The 26,426-nt window shown below is 40.1% G+C and overlaps 1 protein-coding gene across 1 annotated transcript in view; it reads left to right on the top strand.

The window, feature by feature from the left end:
• The window catches only part of LOC137637918 (D-aspartate oxidase-like), a 41,117-nt gene that overhangs the window by 11,252 nt on the left and 3,439 nt on the right, over positions 1 to 26,426 (top strand). The window contains exon 3 of the mRNA XM_068370026.1: positions 8,808 to 8,909. Coding sequence (XP_068226127.1) covers positions 8,808 to 8,909 — 102 coding nt within the window. The remainder of the gene's footprint in view (positions 1 to 8,807; positions 8,910 to 26,426) is intronic.

Below are 26,426 nucleotides of genomic sequence, written 5' to 3'. Positions count from 1 at the left end.
GTATTGTTCTCCGATTCCAGACCCAGCAGCAGTTCACGTGGATGCTTTTCTGCTGGATTGGTTCCATCTCGACCTGTATGCATTCCCGCCGTTCAAGATTGTCAACAGGGTACTTCAGAAGTTCTCCTCTCGCAAAGGGACACGGCTGACGTTGGTTGGCTCCGCTCTGGCCCGCGAGAGAATGGTTCTTAGAGGTACTGCAATGGCTGGTCGACATTCCCAGGACTCTTCCTCTAGGAGTGAACCTTCTAAGTCTACCTCACGTAAAGAAGGTACACCCAATCCTCCACGCTCTTCGTCTGACTGCCTTCAGACTTTCGAAAGACTCTCAAGAGCTAGGGGCTTTTCGAAGGAGGCAGCCAGAGCGATTGCCAAAGCAAGGAGAACATCCACTCTCAGAATCTATCAGTCTCAAGGGGAAGTCTTCCGTAGCTGGTACAAGACCAATGCAGTTTCCTCAACCAGTACCACTGTAACCCAGATTGCTGACTTCCTGTTATATCTAAGGAAAGTAAGATCCCTTTCTGCTCCTACGATCAAGGGTTACAGAAGTATGTTGGCAGCGGTTTTCCGCCACAGAGGCTTGGATCTTTCCACCAACAAAGATCTACAGGACCTCCCTAGGTCTTTTGAGACCTCAAAGGAACGTCGGTTGTCCACTCCAGGCTGGAATCTAGACGTGGTCCTAAGGTTCCTTATGTCATCAAGATTTGAACCTCTCCAATCAGCCTCTTTTTAGGACCTCACATTAAAAACTCTTTTCCTCGTGTGCTTGACAACAGCTAAAAGAGTAAGTGAGATCCACGCCTTCAGCAGGATCATTGTTTTCACATCTGAAACGGCTACATGTTCCTTGCAGCTCGGTTTTTGCTAAACGAGCTTCCTTCACGTCCTTGGCCTAAGTCGTTCGAGATCCCAAGCCTGTCCAACTTGGTGGGGAATGAACTGGAGAGAGTACTTTGCCCAGTTAGAGCTCTTAGGTACTATCTAAAAAGGTCTTAACCTTTACAAGGACAATCAGAAGCCTTATAGTGTGCTATCAAGAAACCTTCTTTTCCAAGTTCTAAGAACTCAGTTTCTTACTATTCAGGCTTCTGATTAGAGAAACACATTCTCATCTGAAGGAAGAAGACCTTGCTTTGCTGAAGGTAAGGACACATGAAGTGGGAGCTGTGGCTACTTCAGTGGCCTTCAAACAGAGCCATTCTCTGCAGAGTGTTATGGATGCAACCTATTGGAGAAGCAAGTCAGTGTTCGCATCATTCTATCTCAAAGATGTCCAGTCTCTTTACGAGTACTGCTACACCCTGGGACCATTCGTAGCAACGAATGCAGTAGTAGGCGAGGGCTCAGCCACTACATTCCCATAATCCCATAACCTTTTAACCTTTCTCTTGAATACTTTTTATGGGTTGTACGGTCGGCTAAGAAGCCTTCCACATCCTTGTTGATTTGGCGGGTGGTCAATTCTTTCTTGAGAAGCGCCGAGGTTAAAGGTTGTGATGAGGTCCTTTAGTATGGGTTGCAGCCCTGTATACTTTAGCACCTTTGAGTTGATTCAGCCTTCCAAGAGGAACGCTGCGCTCAGTAAGGAAGACGATCTTATTAAAGGCAGAGTAACGGTTCAAGTCGACTTCCTTACCAGGTACTTATTATTTCATTGTTATTGTGGATAACTGATTATATGAAATACGGGATACTTAGCTATCCTTTAGTCTTGTACACTGGTTTTTCACCCACCCCCCTGGGTGTGAATCAGCTACATGATTATCGGGTAAGTTTAATATTGAAAAATGTTATTTTCATTAGTAAAATAAATTTTTGAATATACTTACCCGATAATCATGATTTAATTGACCCACCCTTCCTCCCCATAGAGAACCAGTGGACCGAGGAAAAAGTGAGGTGGCGTCAACAACAAGTACTGTAGTACCTGGCCACAGGTGGCGCTTGTGAATACACCCCCTTCTAGTATAGTGATAGCTGGCGTATCCCTCCCGTAGAATTCTGTCGGGCAACGGAGTTGACAGCTACATGATTATCGGGTAAGTATATTCAAAAATTTATTTTACTAATGAAAATAACATATTTAAGAGGAACTCCCCACAAAATTGGCCGATGCATAATATCATAGGCTTTTTCTAGGGCACCAGCTATCCGTTGAGATATTACCGCTAGAGAGTTATGGAGTCCTTTGACTGGCCAGACAGTACTACATTTGATCCTTCTCTCTGGTTATGGTTAATTTTCCCTTTGTCCACACACACACCAAAGTCTGGCCTATTCTTTACAGATTCTCCTCTGTCCTCATACACCTGACAACACTGAGATTACCAAACTATTCTTCTTCACCCAAGGGGTTAACTACTGGACTGCAATTGTTCAATGGCTACTTTCCTCTTAGTAAGGGGAGAAAAGACTCTAGCTATGGTAAGCAGCTCTTATAGGAGAAGGGGACTCCAAAATCAAACCATTGTTCTCTAGTCTTAGGTAGTGCCATAGCCTCTGTACCATGGTCTTCCACTATCTTAGGGGTAGAGTTCTCTTGCTTGAGGGTGCACTCAGGCACACTATTTTATCTTATTTCTCATTTTCTTTTGTTTAGTTTTTATAGTTTATATAGAAAATATTAATCTTAATGTTGTTACTGTTTTTAAAATAGTGTAATTTTCTTTGTTTTCTTTCCTCACTGGGCTATTTTCCCTGTTGGGGCCTCTGGGTAGAGCATCCTACTTTTCCAACTAGGGTTGTAGCTTAGCAAGTAATAACTATAATAATAAATGCCATCAAAAGTGGATTTCTATATTCTACATATTGCTGTACATGTCTTAACATGAAAATTATGTTTGAACAACTTCTACCTTTTGTAAATCCTTCTTATTTATATCACAGCTTTTCATTAATCTTCCTCTCTAATATCTTTAGAATATGCATGCTATATATATTCATGACAACTGACATAAGTGTGATGCCTTTGCAATCAGTTAGTTCCTTTTTTGGTATTTTAACCAACACTCATAGCTCCAATTCATCAGGTTTTGCCTCTTCACAACACATTCTACAAAATAATATTTTAAGTATTCTGGGAGTCACTTCATTTCCAGCCAATATCATCTCTGCAGTTATTCCATTGTATCCAGGGGCTTTCCATCTCCTGAGTTTTTTAATGATAGCTTCGACTTCAAAAACACTGAATTTATTCATGGGCACATTACGGTCTTCCCCAGCTTAAGGTATATCATTCAAATCTATCCCTTCACACCTCCTATTCATGACCTCATAAAAGTGTTCCATCCAACGTTGCCTTCCTTCATCTGTTGCTATAACAGATCCATCTTTCTTTTTTATGTGTATATGATTCTTCTTCTTTGCCCTTGTTGTGATTTCATTAATAAATCTATGAGCGATTCTTACACCATAGCCACTTCCTGAATTCCTGGCATTGTCAGCCTCATCTACTTTTCTGTTTAAGTATTCTCTCTAGTCATTCCTGGGTTTTCTTTTGACCTCACTATCAATACTGGATTTCTTAGCAATTGCTTTACCATTTAATTTTCATTAATTCCTCAAAAACTTTCAAAAAAATCAACTTCTTTCTTTCTCCTTTTTATAGTATCCTAAATATCATCTGATATCCATGGTTTTCTCCTTGTAACAGCATGTCCTAAAACTTCACTACCAACTGACTGATATATGTTCTTAATATCACACCACTAAGGAAGAATGGTGTAAAGTAGTTAATATAACAATTACACTAATGAATACACTTACACAATAAAAATTTAAAGAAAAATTATCAGTACAACACCACTAACTGTTTAAATACAAAGTTCTACACAGGAAGTCTGAAGGAGGATGCAACTCTTGAGGCATTGATTGTTTGGCACATGGGGTAGCATGATGTATTTATCACACTTTATACTAAATTAACTATAAACACATTGAATACGTACAGATTTTTTATGTCATCTTTTTATGTTACAATGTGATTCTGCACAAAAAAACTGTACAGTAGTGGGAGATGCACACGTGAGGAGAGATGATGCGAGACTGAGGCTGTGTCAGCATGAGATGGAGTGTTGTGCTGTGGGGAAAAGAAACCGAAACGGAGCATACCGGATGCAAAGGAACACTTTCTGTTTGAACTGTCAGGCTACAAGAGTACTTTAAGCAAAATCTCGAATATGTGAATCTTTATTTAGTAGGTTATACAATTCTATGTATGGCGAATGACCGAATCCGTGAAGATAGAACTCACCAATATTGAGGGCTGACTGTAGTGCTTAACATGATACATTAATTTTTAGTGAAACTGGAATTCACTACAGTATAAGAAATTGACAAGTGCTGGCTATTTTTGTCTTTTTACTTGCTGTAACTTCTTTAAGGGGTGCTTCCCTGGTCCTACCACACAGGGGAACTATACACACTACAGGACCTACAGGGTCAGTTTATTGAATGCAATCTTAGTTATTTCGTGTATCAGTGTATTGCATGTTTATTGTCAAATCCACATTATCGAAGCACTTAGTCTTCACTTTTTTCTTGAAAGCCTTAATATCGGATGTCCAGTGGGAGCTTGTTATATAGTCTTGGAGCACGATGTGTAGTAATTCTCTTAGATATTTTGGAAGTCTGGTTTTGATAACTTAATGGGTTAGTGCACATATCTTATACTAAATTGTAGCTTTAATAAACAACCAGTGTAATTCAATTTGTATAAGAGTACAGTAATCTAAAAGCAAAAAATCATCACGAAAATAATTACTCTCATGATTGACATACGCAGTTCATCCGTGTATTGCTTGCCAGAACACAGAAGCAATGAGATTATATTTATGTGCCAGCAAAGCGAGCTACAGCAGAGCAAAAACCATCTGAGGATCATATTATCAATTATAGGTAATTATGATACTTAATTTCCCTCCACTTACACAAACCATATATTTTTTCAACAGGCTATTTTGTGTTTATTATGGAATTCTGACCATTATTATTGCAGCAAATCATTTGTTTTTTTTGGTGTTCAACCACCCATAACCCTGGATTTCCACTGGGATCCTCCATAATTGTTTTTATTATGAAGGGTAGAGTAGGAAAACTCGTGAACAGATGGTTTGCCGTTACTGTATATTCATCATCAGAAATGGATAAAACATTAAATAGCGAGTTGCAAAAATATATGGCATCTGCATATTTGGCTAGAACGGATAGTATCACATACAGTCGGCCCTCTTCATTCACGGGGGTTAGGTAACAGAGACAGGCACGAAGAACAAGAATCAGCAAACACTTGCTGCCCTAGGTTGGATAACTCCTAACCCTACCAACTTATTGCCCCTTGCCTATGTGCGGTTGACTAACACACTAAGTACTGCTTGATATTGCTTTTACTTGGTTTCTATCACTGTACAGTATAATTAGTATGTAAATGAATGAAAACATTTCAGTATGTGTACAGTACATGTGCACTACGTAATGTACATAGTAAAGCTACAGTACAGTACAGTACAGTAGTCATTGGAACACATAACAAAATACTTATTCCTATCTTCCTATTTAATATAACACTGATACTGTAGAGTATATTACTATACTAAATGTAGAGTACTACCACTACATTACAGCTTAACTGTACTGTACTGTAAGTATTCGCTGATTTCGTTTTGACGACTCGCACCGTTTGACAACTCACTGTACATGTAGCCTACATTTATACACACATTGTAAAGTACAGTAGTAATTTAGGCACAGTATAGTTAATAAACAATACTACACAGTACATTACTGTAATACTGTACTGTACAATAATGTATAGAGACCACTAACCATTTTCGGATGAAGTTCTACATAGAAGCCTTGAAGCATTCCGTAACTCCTCCTACATGTCTCTTGCATAGTAACTGTAAAGTAGGGAATCACACATTTACAGTACATTACCCAGTAAATACATAATATGATCTTCAAACAAAGGCATGGCATAAGTCGGGCAAATACACTGAGATGATGCTGGAGATGTACATGTAAGGACACACGCAGTGGGAGAGAGGCCGAGTCAGCGAGAGACGAGATGTTGTGCAGGGGGGATAGGGGAGTGGCATAAAAGTGAACTGGGCGCATAGGAGCGCGGTCAGTTTGAAATTGTCGCGTCACAAGATTACTTCTTACAAACATGCAAATATGTGATTTTTATTTACTGAAATAGGTTACATGGTTCTGTCACGTAAGAACGAAATCGCGAAAAAAGAACCCGCTGATAAGGAGGGCTGACTGTATCTACTGAATTAGGTAATACAGTACTGTACTGTACTCCGGTTTTAGCGATACCGTGTGGTGATTGTAAGGTAATCATTATTGGGTTAGGATGCATAGTACCCTTCTGAATACTGTATGTAAAATCATAAATATATTCTCAATTCTTTTACTGTCAATGCTAAGATTGGATCTGTGAATAATTTGGGGCCTGAGAAGCCATTTAGCAGTCATGTGTAGTTGCCATATGAATGAAAAGCTAAGAGATAATGCTGTAAGATGGAAGAAAGTTTCACTTTGCAAATATTGAATGCAAACTGCTGGCCGCGGTATCTTAGTGTGGACTGTTTCACATGTACATATATGGTGATCCATTGACTCTGATCACAAACCTCTTGAGATGATACAATTGAAAAATTTCCATGCTGCTCTATCAAGACTTAAGAGGATGCTGTTGAGATTCCCTAACTATGATATGCGCGTCAAGTACCAGCCGGGTACTTGCTGATGGACTATCAAGTTTGTAAACCTAAAATCCTGAACTGAGCCCTCTACGCATCATAATTTTAGTCAGGTTGCCCAACATCAAGAAACAGGTCCCAAAGATTTTAGAGATCTTATTGATCATACAGGGACTTGTCTATAGAGAATGGAGTCATCCGCAAGGGAAGGGATCAGGTGATTATCCGAGTCGATGAAGTCTGCAATACTGGAGAATTTGCACGTAGGGTATTAAGGCCAAGACATTAGAGATTATGTAGTTAGCTGTACAAGCTGTCAACAATATGCTAAAAGTCAGACAAAGGAGCAGCTGATAACCAAGGAAGTCCCTCCAGAGCTGTGGCACACTTTTCATTCAAGTCCAAACTGATGGTGGACCAGTTCACAAAGTTCTCCTGTGTTCACTTAATGATGGAGTTCCAGTAGCAACAAGGCAACCAATACAATTTTGAAAGAGTTTTGTTACGTATGGAGTCCCCAAAGTGTTGTACAGTGATAACTCTGCTCAATAAATGTCACACAAATTCCAGATGTTTGCTGACAAATGTATGTTCCACACATTAGCCTAATACCTCTTCCTAGTTTGCACAGCCAAATGGGTTCACCAAGAGGATAATCAGTAGCGTGAACCAGAGGGATACTGAGCTAGTGCTGATATATTTATGCACTATACTCCAAAAGCTAAGAACATGCAATCTCCAATGCAGCTATTGATAGACAATAAAGCTTTATCGAACATCTCAGCGTGCCTGAAGAGCCTGCGTGGTTACACCAATAAGAGAGTTAAAATCTCAACAATGTTTGCTGAGATGGTCCCCGAATGTTTGCTCTATATATAAGTCACCAAGTCTATGTACAAAACCCATTTAATGACTTGTGGATACCAGCCAAAATGTGCATTCTAACATAGTAGAGACATGGAACATGAGTTACTTAAATTGCAATTGGCACCACATCATAGGGGTTGCCTTGATAGCAACCTGATGCTGTACTGAAGAAGGTACCGTTTAAGGATACAAGTAGATAAATAAAATCAATAGGTGTTCCCACAAACATATAAGCAATTGTAGCTGAAAGATGGAAATTTTGTTTTTCATGTAAAGTAAATTTACGATAATATTTTTATTTAGACCTATACTCGTTTGTTTATAAATTTTGCAGTACACGATGTGAAAATAAAAATTAATGCCTTTTCAAATGGTATATGAAACATGAACCTTACAATTATTTATGCACGCACATTCTACATGGACTGCTGCGGATATGGGGATATATTCTGGACTAAATTATCTCACTGTTTGTTGCTAGTCAATGCTTGGATAAAGGTTGATCAAACTATCTGCATTGGTGTCTTCATCTTCTCCTCATGCCTGGGGCTTTATCAGAAACTGTTATCATCTATCATATGATGGTAAATGGCACTGCCTTTATAGATAAAATAATACATGTAGGTTCCATCAAGAATTGGAGCAATAGTTTTTCTAGTATGTATAATAAAGAATAAAACCAGCTCTGCAAATTGTAATGCGGATGATCAATAACATTTGCAAGTTGGTCTTAATATAGGTTTCCAAAGAAATCTCCAGTAGGAGGGAAACCATGGAAGCATCTTTCTTCTTTAACTTGAAATACACAACAGATCCGACATAGCATAGAACACTTAAGTAAGCACTGTGCATATTTCCTTATTTTGTTCTTTCTACGTGATTTTGTAGGTATTCCCACTAATTTTTGTTCGGCTACTTCCATGTGTACAAATTTTCATACTAACTGCTCCTCCCCCAATCTTACCACATCTCTGAGCCATATTTTTTATTTCTAACTGGTTTTTACAATAAAAAATCTTAAATTAGTTATATATAGGTGATAAGGCTCTTAGCAGTTCAATCATCCCAATTTTATGAAAATAGAAAACATATGTCCAGTAAAGTACATATGGTATATACATTCTCTTGATAAGCATTTATACTTTTACTGCTGCATATTCAGTGTAAGAGGTACAGTACCAAACTGTAATGTACAATACAATATGTAATTACCTTGTAATTTTTCAGAACTGTGAGGTGGTTAAAGAATGGGTAGGACTTCGTCCATGCAGGACAGGTGGAATCCGGGTTGATACAGATGAGATAGTTGTAAACAATCGACATATTCCAGTAAGAAATATTTGATATGTTCTTGTAATAATTTTAAGGTTCATAAAAGCTATACTGTACATTGTACTTCATTTGTTCCCATACTAACAAACCTTTTGTTATTTATGTGGATATACTGTACTTTCGAAGGAGCTGGAAGGCAGCCATTAGATTTAAAATGCGAGGTGGCAACCCTGCCTAACCACTTGAGTGGGTAGGCAGGGGGTGGCTGGGAGGGTACCCAGTCACCTATATAACCGATTTTTAGCAAAGCGAAAAATCTATTTTTGGGTGAGATAGCCATGTCGTCCTGATGGAAAGTTCCTTAAGGTACTGTAGCTCTCTAAAGGATATTTTGGTACAGTGATACTCCCAGAGAATTAACCATAGGTCAAGAAGACTAATTCCTGGCACGAGTATCCTTAATATATCTTTAAGGATATCGCATAATATCAGGGGACATATTTTTTTATACGACACTTAGCAATCCTCACCTGAATAGATTTTACTCTGAGGGGGAAGAGTAGCGAACGAAGGGGAGCCGTTATCAAGGTACCCGGTGGACCCCCTCCCTGTACTGCTACGGCCCATCATTCCTTTTAAACGTAGCATTTAAGCACAGTGCTCTCCCAAGTTTATCTCGGTGTTGTTTCTGTTTATCGGAATATTATCATGCAATCTCCAGCATCTTCATCCTCTGGAAAGTTGAGTATTTAATCTTTCCTGTGTATAATTTTCAGATCCCTTCTCACAGTTGAATTAGCATATTTTAAGTGTGTTAAGTGGAGCACAGCCAACCACGGAGGCGGTCATTTTGAGACCGCTGTCCCACGTCATAAATGCAATTATTTAGTTAGCAGTGCGACGTTCCCGATAATTAGCTATAAAGAAATTTTCTAGCTAGTTAGGCAAAATTATACTAGTGAAGATTGCATATGCATATAAAATATTTCCTCTTCCAAAATATAACGTTTCTTTCGTATGCCTAACCCGTTTGGTTTACGTTAGTAATGTTAATCCCTTTGTTTAACCTCTAGTATCATTTCTATTAATTCGGTCGAGGATATATATATCCCCTAGAATTATCGGTATAATTCGATACGCTTCTATTTTAGAGAAAAGAGGATAAACCCTTCTTACCCCCTGAGCGCCGACATCCCAAGCAGCAACCCTATCTTCCGTCATCGCCAATGAGTAGTTAACTCCGGCTTGACTTGGATAGTGTTTTACCGTTGATCTTCTTTGCCGCTGAGTATCCCGGCTTTGAAGTATGACAGTAACTCAGGGTGTATTGTCTTGCAGCCAACAATGTCATCGACAGGGGAATCGTGATTCCTCTGCCGGCCATGACGTTGTCGGTAAAGGAAGCTATGCTTCCCTAGTTTACAACCGAAAGTAGGCGGCATAATTGCCGCCACCTTTCTCCCTTGTAGACTATAAGACACGTCTTATAAACGACAATGACGCCGACAGGGGAATTCTTATTCCCCTGCCGCCCATGACGGCGTCGACACAGGAAGCCATGCTTCCTTAGTTTCTCTCCTGCAAACTATAAGACCCTTTTCCCTCTCCCCCCCTCTGCCCTTTAGTGTCGGCCTAGCCGTCACAACATTCTTTTGGCCGGTATTCTACAATCATCCCGGCTTGCTTGGTTGACTAGTTGCCGGCCGGGACCCTACCAGCGGCGGTTAGGTTGCCGCCCCGGCCAACTCCCCCTTATGTCCTTCCTTCACCGGAAGCGAATGCCACGGGGGTAAGACTGAGCCGGCCCTGACGGCTGCCGGTGGGAAACCCAATATTCTGTTGAGAATTCTTCAGTTCTCTCTTGGACTGCCATCCACAGACATCGCAAACAGCAGTACACCCTGAGTTACTGTCATACTTCAAAGCCGGGATACTCGGTGGCAAAGAAGATCAACGGTAAAACACTATCCAAGTCAAGCCGGAGTTAACTACTCGTTGGCGATGACGGAAGATAGGGTTGCTGCTTGGGATGGTGGCGCTCAGGGGGGAAGAAGGGTTTATCCTCTTTTCTCTAAAAGAGAAGCGTATCAAATTATACCGATAAATGTTTTCTTCGTCGGCGAATCCGTTGGGCCGCCATGCTACATACGTTCTTGATCTCCCATGGTTGGATTGAGCAGTTTTTTGGAGTTCCCCTTTGCAAAGGGTGATTTTTCCTTGTCGGTGTTCTGACTTACTTGTTCTGCCATTCCATCATAGCCTCTGGGTTTTCTCGATTTACCTGTGGCATTGACTTATTAGGCTTAGCCATTCTCCATTCGCTCGTGATCTCTCGTGCTAGGCCTAGGCAGTCTTTTGGAACTCTCCTTGGCGAAGGGTAATGTCATCATGTCGTTGCGCCGACTTGCATGAACGGTTGCTATCTCTTAGCCTCTTGAGATTTCTCGATCGGACGGCAGGCGCCGTCTCTGACGGTGTGGCGTTTATTTTGTTGCATGGGTATAGTTTCTCCATGTCGTCACCTCTCTCTTTTTATCCTAGTCTTTCCGGGACGGACATTGCATGGAATTTATTATTATGTGACCTTCCATGGCCGTTGGTAGGCTTCTCTCTGAGGGGTGAGCTATCTGACTGATGAGTGTCGGTGTCTGCGGCTTTGCCGCCACCTTTTGGCTCACTGTCCTATTGTACCTGTACGGGTGATGCGTTGCTGCTTGAGGCAGTGCCTCCACTGGCGGCGCTGCCTTCAGCTAAGGCATGGTTTTTTCTACAGGAACCATTGCCGTTTGTCTCTGCCATTCTAGGCTCCTTTGCCCCTACCGGGGTTGCCGTTATTGGCGGCGGGGCTAGTACTGGTCTGTAGGAGGGGTTAACTGCCAGCGCCTTAAGTCACTTAGGAGGATGGCGACGATGATTTTACCCCCTAGCGATGCCGGTGCTTCCGGCAACGCTGGTATATTTGGCATACCTGCTTATGACAACGCCTGAATAACGGTTATGTCGCCACCTTTCGACACCCAAATATAGATTTTTCCTACTTAAAATCTGCTTTATAGTACCCGTTTTGGCGATATGTTGCTTCTTACGGCTGTGCTGCCACTGGTGACGGCGACACTGCCTATCTTTTGGGCAAGGTGTTTTCTGCGGAATCGCTTGACCATTATCTCCGCCACCCTTTGCCACTGCCGGCATTATTGTTTCTGGCGGCGGGGTTAGTACTAGCCTATGGGTGCGGATATTGGTACTAGTGCCTTTGGGCATGTAAGATGTGGGCGGCAATGCCATTCCCCGCTGGGGTTGCTGGTACTTCCGGCAATGCCGGTACCTTTAGGGCACAGGCCTTTCTGCCCTTTTTTTTTATCTGAGACCGTCTTACTTGACTAAGATGAGTTCTATATTTTCTGTAGGTGAATTTTACAACAGGTTAACATAAAAGCCTTACTCCTTTAACGTTTAAGGTTTCTTTATGTAGGTCGGGCCTGGGAACTCCTTCTACGAAAGGGTTTTGGCTCCTGCTTTGAGTAACCACTATCTATGGTTATTGGTTTTCTACCAATTTGTCTGAGTTTTTTCTTTTGAGGTTATAACCTTACTTTTATAATCTATGGGTGGCTTTAGACTCTTGCTCTTTAATCGATGCGTAGATTGCTTAATGATTAAGTTTACCTGTACCGGTGCCCTCTAATTGGCCATTTCTCTGCGGAGATATTGGGGCAACGGTTCTTTCTATGAGCATTTCTCCACCCCTTTTTCCCCTTTTTGGACCTATAGCAATGGGCATTTAGGTGGTAAATTTTTCCAATCTAACGTTCCTTATAGGGGAATGGACATTTCATAATGTATATCCAATTTTTCTCACCAATGGCATTTACACACAATTTGGGGATTACTATTCCCTCAATTGTTTACATGGAGCGTTAATGACCCATTGCTTTTGGCTTTTTGTGTCGGCTAGAGGCTGTAGTACTCATTTGACCCCTTTTCTCCTTACAGGCGGTGCCTATACGGAGATACTCTATTGATTGCAGTAGTGTAAGAGCTGTGAGACATCCCTATGGTCTTGATATTTGCCGGACAAATACGAAGGGTTGGAGGATGAAAGGCCCAGTATTGTACTGGGACCATCATGATTGCAGTTTTGGTAAGGATTTACTTCACTCCAGATGGGTCTCGGAGGATACCTCCTATGATGTCTGCATATTCTTCCCGTGGTACCTTCGCACCTGGGTAAGAGGATGAGGTAGTCTGATCTCATCAAGGATTCAGTGGTGTCGACCAATTCTGACTCCACTATGACATCGGTCTCCCGATATACGGTTACGTTTGCTTTTTCCGTGACGGGGGATATTCCTGCCTGTTTCTCCTCCCGACATCTTCTGCTAAGCTCATGGAGCCCCCGTGTTCCCGAGTACCTTATGTACTACAATACATCTGGTACTTATGGCTAACAGGAAAGCCTTCATGGAGGGATTTAGTAATACCAGGTGATGGTCTTCAAGGCCTCATGTGAAGAGATCCAAGCCTTGGAGAAGACAGAGGAGTTGCCTAGATATAAGGTTTGGCACTCCTAGCTACTTTATTGCAATCTCTCTTGATGGCTCAGTTGCTAGTCCTCGCAGGCAAGGTTTTCGGCTGAACAGGCAGGGGTTCAAATCTCTGCCCGGCCAGAAGCTCCATAAAATGAATTCCAGTGGATATATATTCCCAAGATAGAATTCGGTATTAACGCAGCAATGACGGCAGTGAGTATTAATTTACAGATTGTCGCCTTTGGTAAGACCTTGGCCTCCTTTGTGGCCCTGGACAAAGTGGTCTTCCACTTTGTTTCGAAGAGTTACGTCAATGGAGTTAGCCTTTTGTGCGGGTAAGCCTCTCCCGGCTTTGGAAGAGTGCAGACCAGTCTCACCTTTCTTACCATAAGATTCCGTCCACTAGATCAATGTCCAGTTTACCTTTGCTGAGAGTAAACTGCATACGGATGAGGCCGGCCACCAAATTTTGGAGAAGTGCCCAGGATTTCTGAACACCTTCTTTGAGTCGTAGACCAGATAATGGTGCCTTCGTCTTCCTTGCTGGCGAAAACTCATATCGACACCTTTTTGCTTCTTTCAGTTCTGTCAAGCCTGTCGTAAGCATGAACTTGCCACAGCTACCATCTGCCATGAGCTGAAACATTTCTCACCTGTGGCATCTGGGGAAAAGACCTGTTTAATTAGAGGAAAGTTACTGATAAGGCTGTCGCAGAGCTTAGAGCCTTTTTCCTTTAGTGGGGGATCTCATTTAAGAAGTAGTTCACCCCTGGAAAGGCCACAACCAAGAGGTCTCACAAACTGATTTATCATGGTAAGTCGTTTGTTCTTTCTCATGCCGCTATCCCTCGGAATGTCTACGCTGTGCCCTTATAAGTGGTGTCACAGTCCCTGGCCCTCCATCCTATGTATGAGTAAGGGTTGTCTTCCGAGGCCGTCTTGACTGTGGAGGCAGGTCCAGAGATCGTGGACCTTGAAACGGCAGTTGTGGTAGCGGTTCATGTCCTTAACACAAAATAATGAAGGCCTCCGGTAGGGGGACAGTTATTAGCCTTGTTCAAGTATTGTGGGTTCTTCAGTCCTTGAACACAGAAAGTTATTCCCAATGGTTTTGCTTGGAAGTAGTAACAATGGCCACCACAGTTCAGGAGATACTTTCAGGAACATCTCCTTGTCTGGAACAGTATATATAAGATCTCTTGTAGAGGGGAGTTATCTGCTGCGTGAGATCTATGAGATTTCAAGATCGTCTATTTTGTGGGCCAAACGGTTTCGAGCTTACCTCAAACTATTCTTGTCTTGTCTGGCCTAAATCTGTTTATTCAGTGGGACCAGTTCTGGATGCTGACTATTTCACAGATATGGACCTTTCCACCCTTAGGGGCTTTCACTGTTCCTATGGATTTTACTGATCTTTGTATTGTCGGTTAGGTCGACACTTATCCCCCTACCTTGGTTGCAGCCTGTGGAGAAAGGTATACATAATAGGAGCTATGCCAATCTGAGGGTTTTTCACGAATTTTACTGACATAGTCATACAACTGAAGTAGACAGGTTTTCAAGTAGAGGCGCACCTGGTTGACTGGCTAGTGTGAGTTTCCGTGGCACAGAGTGCTCGGAAACAGCCAATCGAGTTTTTGGTTCCTCTAGTCCCTTGGACTTCCGACCAACCTTAAGAAATCAGAACCGACTCCAGCTCAGGACTTCCCGCGGTTGGAGAGTAGTTGTGATTTTATGTCTCACTTTCGTTCTATTCCTCCCTCAAGGGGGAGGAAATAGAGACGTCAGTTAAGTCCCTGTTCTAGTCGGGTATGATCATCAGGCGATGCTTAGAGGAGATTCGAGGATCTTTACGATTCACAAATTCTGTCCTCAATGTACAGCTCAAAGATGGGAAGGAGAGCCTCCAACGCTCATCCTGACCATCAGAAGACCCCGGTTTTCCTGAGAAAGCTAACTTAGACCGTGGTCCACTGCTATAAGTCTTTCACAGACGTTGCGGTTGCGCTTTCCTCCTCTAGTAGTGACACTTTGTTTGGACGCCTCGTTGGGAGGTTGGGTGGGTCATAACCCACCCAAGAAAGTACAAAGCTGTTGGTCTCATAAATTTTACCAATACCACATCAATATTCTGGAGTCCATGGCAGTCTTCTTGTCCCTCCTGGACTTATACCTGAAGGAGAACATTCATATCCACTTAAACCTTGTTAACAGAGTTATGGTCTATTGATTCAACAGACAAGAGTCGAGGTCTCCACATTTGAAAAACTTAAAGATAACCATCTTCACGTCGGATCAGACGAAAGGTTGGCACTGGTCAACGTCTCTCCTTCAGTGAGATCAAATCTCTGGCCTTGAAGTGATCTGTTTGCTATGAGCTTCAGCAGGATATATCCCTGCTAAGTAGCACCAAAAGTGGTTCAAGCAGCAGTGGGCATGGACATTAAAGTTCGTCAATGTCCCTAGATTGGAGTCATTGGACGACGATTTACCTGTTTCCACTGTTTAATCTCCTTGTGAAGCTTTCGGACAGGCGCAGATCTTTCAAGGGATGGCGGCTCTTTGGGAGCCAATGAGCAACTGGTTTCCCATGGTCACGGATTTGAATCCCAACTTGTGCCGTGACTAACTCCATTCTGTCTCAGGATGGACAGCAGGGGATTGTTTATGCTTCATCATGGAGTTCGTTCAATCCTCATCTCCTGTTTGATTTCACCCTATTCCTGGGAATGGAATTGAAAATTCAACGTGAGGAGTGGGTATTTGTAGAAACTATGAATCGTCTAGAACCATGACTCAGTATGAAACGTCATGAACCAAATGGGTCAAATATGTCAAAGACATAAATCCAGGGTTGATTACTATTGATTTTTTTTAAAGTTTCAAGCTTACTTTGCATGTTTAAAGTCTAGCCTCCTCCACGATTTCGTCGCACACTTTGGCCCTCACTAGATCTATATCATATGCATTTGATGTCGAATTTTACTCGGATCTCTTCAACAAAGTTCTGAAGGTTTGTGCAAGGCTACGGCTATTGGCTCTACTGAAGCCTATCTTTTGGTCTTTGGACAAAGTTTTGCCATTCACTTCAGACAGAGGCAATCAAAAGGCTACTATTCTGAAACCCTCTCAGAAAGTCATCTTCTTAATTACGATGGCTTTCGGTGCTCGGGTTAGTGACTTTGTAACAATTTCTAAAGACCAGAAATACATGGAGTTTGTGGAAAATGGTGAGGTTAATTTATACCCGGATCCCACTTTTCGAACAAAAAATTTAACTTCCCTTTTCACCTTAGGGTCTATGGAAAATAGTTCCCCTTCATGGTGATCCTTTCCTTTGTCTAATACAGTCCAAAAATGTATTTGCTGAGAGCAGTACAGTTTAAGGATAGTCTTTTGTTTCAAAAGGATACAGTGGGATCGGATCTGTCTCTAAACCAGTTACGAAATAAGATTACTGTAATTACTTTATATGAAGAGCTGACCGGGCTCGTAAGACTTCGGGTCTTGGCCCTAAAGATGTGGCTTCCTTCTAGAACTTTTTCCAGTATATGTCTATTGAGGGACTGCAGACATATACCGGTCGGAAGTCCACTCGGGTTTTCTTCAGGCATTAAATGAAGCAATTGAGGGGGAGACGTGTCTTTATGTGGTAGTTGAGGGGGTATTATCTACCCCGCGGCAATGACGTAGCCCACAATGCATCCTAGGACACTCTTCAGCTCATTATTAGCAATGAGTAAACAGAAGTTTTTGCTTCAGGGGAAAAAGGGAAAATGCACTTCATCATTTCCTTTTCAGGCTCCCAGGTTTATAGATTAATACTTGTGCTTCGTCACATAGGTGGGGAGCATTTTTTGGTTCGAGGTCTTTTATGCAAAGCCTACCACCGAGTATAGATAATTCTCTGGTACACTTCCATCAGGATAACATGGCTCGAGCCCAATAAAGAGATTTTGACGTAGGAAAAATCTATTTTTGGGTAAGATAGCCATGTCGTCCTGATGGCCCGCCCATTACTTCTTTTTTCTCCCACCCCTTTGCTCGTTGGAGGCTTCTATTTCACAATAGCTCAGCTGCGACGTGGAATGAAGCGGCAGGGTCGTATGGTAGCACCGAAAGGTGATAGGACATGTAACAGGGAAAGGTCTATTCGGGGTGCAGATACCTATGGTTATCTTAGGATACGTCCCTGATTATACACAATATCTTCGGATAGTCGTTCCGGGGGTTCTATAGAAACCTGTGATACCTGACGGTAATTCTCTTACAATATCAATTGCAGAAATATTATACAGTAGAAAGTTGCTGGAGGGAACTTCCATCAGGACGACATGGCTATCTCACCCAGAAATAGATTTTTCCTACGTCAAAATCCCTTGTTTTACGCTTCCTAGTTGGTCAGGATGTCGTTGGCGACAATCCAAGGATGAGATGAAAATTTATTTTTTTCAACGATCACAGGGGTGAGACTCATCACCTCGTCTTCCTGGTCGGTCAGGATGTCGTTGGCGACAATCCAATGACAAGAATTTACTCGGTTTAACGATCGCAGGCGACTGTCAGAAGACTGACCATAAGAGTTCCAGCCCCCTTGTTTTCGTTTTCATAAAGAATGATCATCCTCAAAACCAGATTTTGGATGACAGAATTCAACTTCTCTTAGAAAAAATATACCCGTTCTGAGACGTGTTGACTCTGTTAGATACGATAGTATCCTTAGTGTGAGTAGTGTCTAGTGTCAGAACGCTACAAGTACGCAAAACCCATCCTTTGTCAGAGGTACCTTGGCTTTCCTTAAATCCTTGAAGGACATGATATCTTAAGAAGAAAGCTCAACTAAAGTTTGACCCCGTCTTTCTCGTTCATCAGTTAAACATGACTTCAGTACTTCTCTCTGAGTCTAGAATCTAGGAAGCCTCTCCGGGAAAGATAAGAAGTCACTTCTTGATATGGACTTTTAGAGCAAAAAAATAAGCCTTTACTCCTGTCGGGCAGCCTGGCATGAAGGTCTATGAGTAGGTTTAGACCAGATGTTCCCCTCGTGGAGTCAAGTCATCGCCGCGTAAGAGCGGTAATGACCATCTGCGAGTAAGAACCAGGTATGGCTATGAAAGTTATGTCCTTCATATCTCCTAACAAAAAAAGCTTGGCTTTAAATGATTTCCTCTTATGAATTGTTTAATTTTGCAGATATTTTTTTAGCCACCATTTTCACCAGTACTATGGTAATGGTCATTTTCCTCCTCTCTTGACTCCAGAGTACAAGACCAGAAGATCCAAGAAAGTCAGATGGACACCACAATTCTTATGTAATTTATAAGAAACGGTCCTCGGCTCTGGAACTTATGATAAACCCGAGAAGACCCCAGGACCGAATAAAGTGTGCTGTAAGATATTGTTCTTAGACTAGGTCGCATTATAGATTGCTTGACATGTCAGAATAGAAATCTAACTTACGTCTTCAGTGGAAAGAGTTAGTCAACAGAACGAGGATTGTTCGGGTCAAATAGAACCCTTATACTAGGGGATATTCTAGAGTTTGGAGCTTTTCTGAGACTGCTTCTCTTTGAATATGGACTGTTTGACAATTTGGGAAACATCCTGTACCAGTCTTAGAAGGTTAGATCTACTGTAATTCCAAATCTTGAAGCAGGTCGTCTGAGATAGCTAGAACTATCGATGCCCTCGTTATCAAGAATTCTAGAGGGCAGACCTGTCTCATAATAGTAACAGCCCCCACTATTTATGTTAGGAGGAAGGGACTTATTATCTAAAGATTATCATCTCAATCCCAGACAGGGGGGCTTCATCAGGGATCCGACCCTTTTATCCTTTAGCCAAGGAAAACAAGCCTACTTGCAGGCTCTCTTTTCCTGGAAACCCAATTCAGAAAATACCATATTTTCTTAGGTTATTGTATTCTCATTTTGATAATGAGAACCAGATTTCGGTGATTTTCAGTCAGACTTTTTTTACTATCTTACCTCTCATGTAAGTCCATTCATGAACAGAGCACTTCGAACCCTTTGCCCAAGGATACTATGTATCCTCCTGTTTGGTGCCCTCAGATCAGAAGTGAAGTTCATCCAGAACATGATCACCCTGTTGGTCAAGACCTAAAATGAAAACTCATTATCCTCAGGGGAAGCGTCGACAGGGAATGACCTCTCAATAACATGGCATCACTAGACCTATTACTTTTACCCGTTTCTGGTTCAGTGAACAATCCAAACTCCGGTTGGAAAGGATCTCTGGTTTAACTCTTTCACAATCATGTCTCTCAAAGAGGTTCCTGAGTACACGAACAACCAATTACTGTCGCGTAGAGTAGTGCGAGCTTTCTGATAGAACAATTATCTGGAACATATTGCCCCCAGTAGCCACGGGGGCATAACAATTAGTATAGTGCCAACGTATCCATGCGTCTCGTAAGAGGCAACTAGAAGTGACAGAATAAGGGGACTGGGAACCACCTCCCCTGTAATTTTCATTCCCAAGACGTCAAAGAGGAGGAGCTATGGGTGGAGAGGGACTGCTCCCCACACAATAGTTTTGGGGTGTCTGAATGTGTGTGGATGTATTACGACAGAAAGTAAAAGCTGTGAGATTGGAAGTATGTTTAGGAATAGACGGATGGATATATTGGCTTTGAGTGAGACAAAGATAAAAGGGAAGGGTGAAGTGATGTTTAGTGAAGTGACTAGTAAAGTATCTGGGATTGAAAGGGGAAGAGCAAGAGAGGGTGTGGCTTTATTGCTGAGTGAATGGATGTAAAGTAGTGGAATGGAGGGAGGTATCTAGGTTAATGTGGGTAAGTGTTAGGTTGGGTAGAGAATATTAGGCTTTTGTTAGTGCGTATTGGCCAGGAATTATGTAGTGATGGGTGACTTAAATGCTAGAGTGGGTGCTGGAGAGATAGAAGGTGTCATTGGGAAGTACGGCGTACCAGGTGAAAATGAGAGTGGTGAGACTAGTAGATATTTGTGTGAGCAAGAGGTGGTAATAAGTTGTAGTTTTTTCAAAAAGAAAGATGATAAGTATGCATTGATAACAGTGGCAAATGGAAGAGTGGTAGTAAGGGCATTAATGGATTATGTGTTGATAACTAGAAGAAAGTTTGGAAGATTGAAAGATGTGCACGTGTTTAGGGGTATGGCTAACAGTAGGTCTGATCATTTTTTGGTTGAAGGAAAATTAGTTGTAGCAAGAGTGGGGGTATGTAAAAGGAAGGTAGTGAAGGTTGAAGAGTTAATAAAAGTAGAGGTAAAAAGTGAATATCAAGAAAGGCTGGAAGTGGCATATGACAGAGTTAGTGAGAGAAATGTAATTTAGAGGAGCGGAAGTAAGTAAAAGAAAAGTTTTTTTGGGATTGCAAGTGGTGTATGGCAAGAGGATTGTTGGAGGCAGCATGAGAAAGGGTATTGAATGGTGGAGTGAAGATAAAAGAGGAAGAGAAAAAGAGGGCATTTGAAGAATGGCTGCATAGTAGTGTAGAAGTATGAAAGAGATAGAGAGAAAAATGTGGAAGTAAAACGTAAGGTAGCTAAGGCTAAGAGGGCAGCTGACTGAAGGTGGGGTCAGGGATTGTGTCGTTCATATGAAGAGAATAAGTAGTAGTTTGGGAAAGAAGTGAAGAGAGTATGGAAGGGTGGTTCGAGAATTCAAAAAGTGAAAGATGAAAATGGAAGGTTGTTGAAAGAGGAAGCACGGGAAAGGTGGGCGAGTGAAGAGAGCACTAGATGAAACAAGAGTAGGAAAAGCACCTAGTATGCAGTGTGAAAACTGAGATGCTAAAGGAAGGGGTGTGACTGTATTTGAATGGTTGGTGAGATTGTTTTAGATATGTTTTACATTGTCAATGGTACCAATGGACTGGGTGTGTGCGTGTATTGTACCATTATACTGTATAAAGGTAAGGGAGATGTGCCTGTGTGTTTTAATTCAAGGGGTATTAGTTTGTTGAGTGAGGTTGGAAAATTGTATGGTAGAGTACTACTATGAGATTCAGGGCCTCTGTAACACGGTTTTTTCGCAATAACTTTTTTTCTATGAATTTCATAAATATAACGCTTATTCAGAATGCACATTATATCTACACATAAATTTTGACTATATTCTGCATTACGTAGGTTGAATAAATTTGGTACTTTATTAAGTAAAAGTGACGATTTTTGAAGACGGGCCAACTTACTCAGAGCAAAGGTTTCGAACGCACTCGTTACGTAACTTATGACGGCATTTCTTCCCTCTTTCTCGATCGATGATTGGCTATACGTAACGAAGGCTATACCTCTGCCAACAATGACACAAAAGTTTAAATAAAAGCAAAGCAGTACACCTTTATGAACTCTGAAACCTCTCCACTGATAATTGTCATAACGAACAAACCAACAAAATATGTTAATAAATACAAAAATACTTCGATTATTAGTCTAACTCACAAAATAAGTTTCCTAAGAAATTACAGTCTACTTTATAGGTCACAATCAGATTGACAAGGTGTAGGGAATAGTTGGTAATTTTCAAAAACGTAGTGAACAAGCTTGATTTGATAACTGCTATATCCAATGTCAAGCAATTTTTATTTATTGTCTATCTACCTACCTATTTACTGTAAAAAAAAAAAAGAAAAAAAAAATAGCCGGTACCGTATTTTGGCTTTAAACCTTCACCAATAATTATCGTCAGAATGATGACTTCATGAGGCTCCACCCACTTTGGCCTGGTTATAATTCAGGATAACACTGAAGGCTATCATGGGCAATGTTGGATCAGAAAATTTAAATTCTGGCTATAAAAACTCATTTCTCGAGTAGTTTTAAGAAGTGCTAAATGATCCTCAAGGATCCCAGCAGTTGGACTAAAAGTTTAATACTACTGCTACAGTAGTATTACTACGCTAGCACAGATACCCCACCCACATTTATGTATCGTTCCGCCATTCATAAAGTCTTTGTAATGTTTTTTCACTGTGCAATAAGCCATGGTCTCCTCAGAAATTAAGTTTAACATTAAATGATAGGTTATTTTATTAAGCTAACAAATTATGGCAACTGGGTATGTTATTGCCGATGTTGAAGCTAAAGATAAAGTATGGTATCATTCCTTCATTGCATTATCATCTTTACCACTATTCGTTTTGGTACATGTAGTAATTATTTTAAAGGATAAATGAATTATGTTCACTTTACTTCTATAAATTCCCATTAGATGTACAAATAAAACTCCTAAAAATATTCCTGATTTATTTACAAAATGCAGTCATGCACTAAACATAGCCAACACGGTCGTAGGAACTAAGAAGAAAAAAAAATATATATCGGATGATCCGTTGGTCTGATGGAGAGTTTAGCACAAAAATCTTATTTTAACAAAAATAGTTATATAAAGATTGTTTACATACAATCTCTCTCTCTCTCTCTCTCTCTCTCTCTGGAACAAATCTGCGGAAAACATCAGTAAAATAATTGAAGAAATTCCAAAGAAAATCCAAGTGTTAAAGAGACTTATAAAGAAAGTCTACATCAATCAACACATTCCATCAAAGAACAATAACAAGTCCAATATGGTAAATATGCTGATTGATGCATTGGGAAAAAGAATGCCAAAATGGTGTAATACATGTAAGATATGGTATTCCATTAATAATCCTCAACAACTGATTAGAAAATGTAATGCCTGTAATGTTCCAACACACCCCACATGTGCTGAAATACAGCAAAAAATAAAAAATAGAGACACAAAGGTATTCTGCTCAACATGCTTAGTCTGGATAGAAAATATAATTAAGTCAAGACTAAAGCTGCAATTAGTTGAAGAAGAAGAAAAAGAAGAAGAAGAAGAAAAAGAAGAAGAAGAAGAAGAAGAGAAAAATGAACAAGATATGTGTAAGGATGCAGAGGAAATCATTGATATAACTTATGATGCCATCCAACAACATACTTATGAAGAAATAAATTATCAGATGGAAACAAATAATAGACCCAAGAGACTCTACCCGGACCTACATACTTTTAGGGAAGAGCAAGAACAAGAAAAAAAAGAAAAGAAAGATATAGTCTGTAATAGGCTGAAAAGAGGGAATTGCAAATTTGGCGAAAGATGCTACTACAAGCATCCAAAGATATGCCATAATTATGAAATATATGGTAAATGTGCGTATTTAGACGGATATGGAGACGAATGCAGAGATCTCCATCCAAAAATATGCAAAACCCTAAAAGAAGGAAAAGGATGCAGTTTCAACAAAAAATGTCGATATATGCATCCTGCAACTATGAATGAGAGTAAGAAAACTCAGCAAACTGAAAAGAAAAACAAAAATGAAACAAAAAAAGAAACAAAAAAGCAGACCGCGTATATACCGCACTATGCACCAAAAAAGGCCTTTCAACCTAAAGCTCCACAAATAGAGCCCAACTACCAAGAATGCATATATAATGCCAGGGGTTGGTACAGATATGGAGATAATTGCAGGTTTACACACAAAAATAAGTATGAAGGCGAAAGAACAAATATTATGGAAAAGTTGGATTTTTTAATGGCAGAATTCCGAGAAATGAAGAAAAGAACATCATATCAGAACAGGAAGGAAGCATGGGAGAATCCATATTATTACCAATATTAAATAATGGAAATGAGACACAAACCATAATAGTGATGAATGCACAGGGTTTAGTCACGAGTAACTCTAAAAGGAAAATAGAGTTCCTAGAAGAACTAACCCAAATTGAAAAAATAGATATATTAAATATAAGTGAAACATGGTATTCCCAAGAGACTGGCAGTGATGACCAGATAAAGGGTTTCCAAACTTATAGATCAGACAGAAAAAATAGGAATCAAGGGGGAACCGCAATATATGGAAGAGACATAAATCAAGGAAAAGTCTGTGAAAAATACAGCAACACAGAATGTGAATTGATTGCGGTAGAATTTGAATTTGAAAAACTAGTGAATATTGTAGTTTACAGACCCCCAAATACTAAGGAGTTTGACATAATAATAGAAAAAATAGATGATATATGTAGAAACCATAAAGACTGGAATATACTCCTATCCGGAGATTTTAACTTTCCTTTCGTGGATTGGAAAGAACGGATAGAAGAAAGTGGTTGTATGTATACATATAAAAAAGAGAGTAATAGTAGCGCAGAAGATAAGAAGCAATTTGAAAAGCTTCAAGATATGCTATTAGAACATAATATGCAACAAATAAACCACATTCCAACAAGAAAGGAAAATGTCCTAGATCTAGTATTTGTGAATGAGGTGAATTATGTTCAAGAAATAATAGTGTATAACACGGGAATTTCAGACCACAATGTCATAGAATTGATAGTTCATTCCAAAGCAAGTGATCACAGAATTAATAAAAGCACAAAACTTTGGGAAGGATATGGAAAATATAACTTTTACAGTAAGAATATAAAATGGTCAGAAATTAATGAAGAACTGAATAAAGAATGGAAAAATGTATTTATAAGTGATAATATACAGGTAAATACGGATATACTGTACAAAATACTGGAGAAAATTGTTGAAAAATATGTACCGAAAAAAAACAATAAACAAAAGACGTGCATACCAAGAGACAGAAGGATCTTATTTCAGAAAATTAAAAAGTGGAAGAAAAATCTTGCAAAAGAAAAAAATGTGTGGAAAATGAGGGAAATAAAATGTAAGATAGAAAATGCAGAACAAAAGATTATGCAGTCGAAAGAAAATGAAAAAAGGGACTTAGAAGAAAGGACACTTCAAAATATAAAAAGAAACCCCAAAGTACTTTACTCCTATGCAAAAAAGATGAATAAAAGGAGAATAGAAATAGGCCCTCTAAGAATTGAAGGACGGCTAACGAATGAAAAAAAGGAAATATGCAACATATTAGCAGAAAAATATAAGAGTGAGTTCACGCCAAGAATTGCGAATGAGAATAATGAAACAGAAATGAGAGAAGAAAATGTTGAATATCTAACGGATATAGATATTAATGAAGCAGATATTGTCACGGCTATAAACGAAATTAAAAATGGATCGGTAGCCGGACCAGATGGAGTTCCAGCGATTTTGTTAAAAAAAACTGCAAACACTATCGCGAAGCCACTTGCAATACTGCTAAGACAGAGTATAGATATGAGCGAGATATATGTTAAACATAAATTAGCTTATATAACCCCTATCTTCAAAAGTGGATCAAGACTAGAGGCAAGCAATTATAGACCTGTTAGTCTAACATCACATATTATGAAAGTGTATGAGAGGGTAATAAAAAAGAAAATAATGAACCATTTGGTCAAAAATAATTTGTTTAATATGGGTCAACACGGTTTCGTACCTGGAAAAAGTACACAGACCCAACTGATAGCTCTCTATGAAAACATATACAATAATATGATAAATGAAAAAGACACAGATGTGATCTATCTAGATTTTGCAAAAGCCTTTGACAAGGTAGACCATAAGATATTGGAGAAAAAAATGAGAAAGCATAATATTGTGGGAAAGATAGGAAAATGGGTAAAAGAATTCCTGCAAAACAGAAAACAGATAGTGGTTGCAAATGACGAGAAATCAGATGAAGCCCAGGTAATATCTGGTGTGCCCCAAGGTACGGTATTAGCTGCACTGCTATTTGTTATTATGATCTCAGACATAGACTGTGATGTTGAAAACTCCGTAGTGAGAAGTTTCGCCGATGACACAAGAATAAGTAGAGAAATTACTTGTGATGAAGATAGGAACTCACTACAAAGAGATCTAAACAAAATATATGAATGGGCGGAGATAAATAGGATGGTATTTAACTTCGATAAATTCGAATCAATAAATTATGGAAACAGAGAAGGAATGGTGTATGCGTACAAGGGACCTAATAATGAGACAATCACAAACAAGGAAGCAATTAAAGACCTTGGTGTAATTTTAAATAGGAATATGTTATGCAACGACCAAATAGCAACACTGTTGGCTAAATGTAAAGCAAAAATGGGAATGTTATTCAGACACTTTAAAACAAGAAAAGCTGAACACATGATTATGC

The sequence above is a fragment of the Palaemon carinicauda genome, chromosome 3 (assembly GCF_036898095.1).
Source record: "Palaemon carinicauda isolate YSFRI2023 chromosome 3, ASM3689809v2, whole genome shotgun sequence".
Taxonomy (NCBI): Eukaryota; Metazoa; Arthropoda; class Malacostraca; order Decapoda; family Palaemonidae; genus Palaemon; species Palaemon carinicauda.
This window is presented reverse-complemented; position numbering and strand designations above follow the sequence as displayed.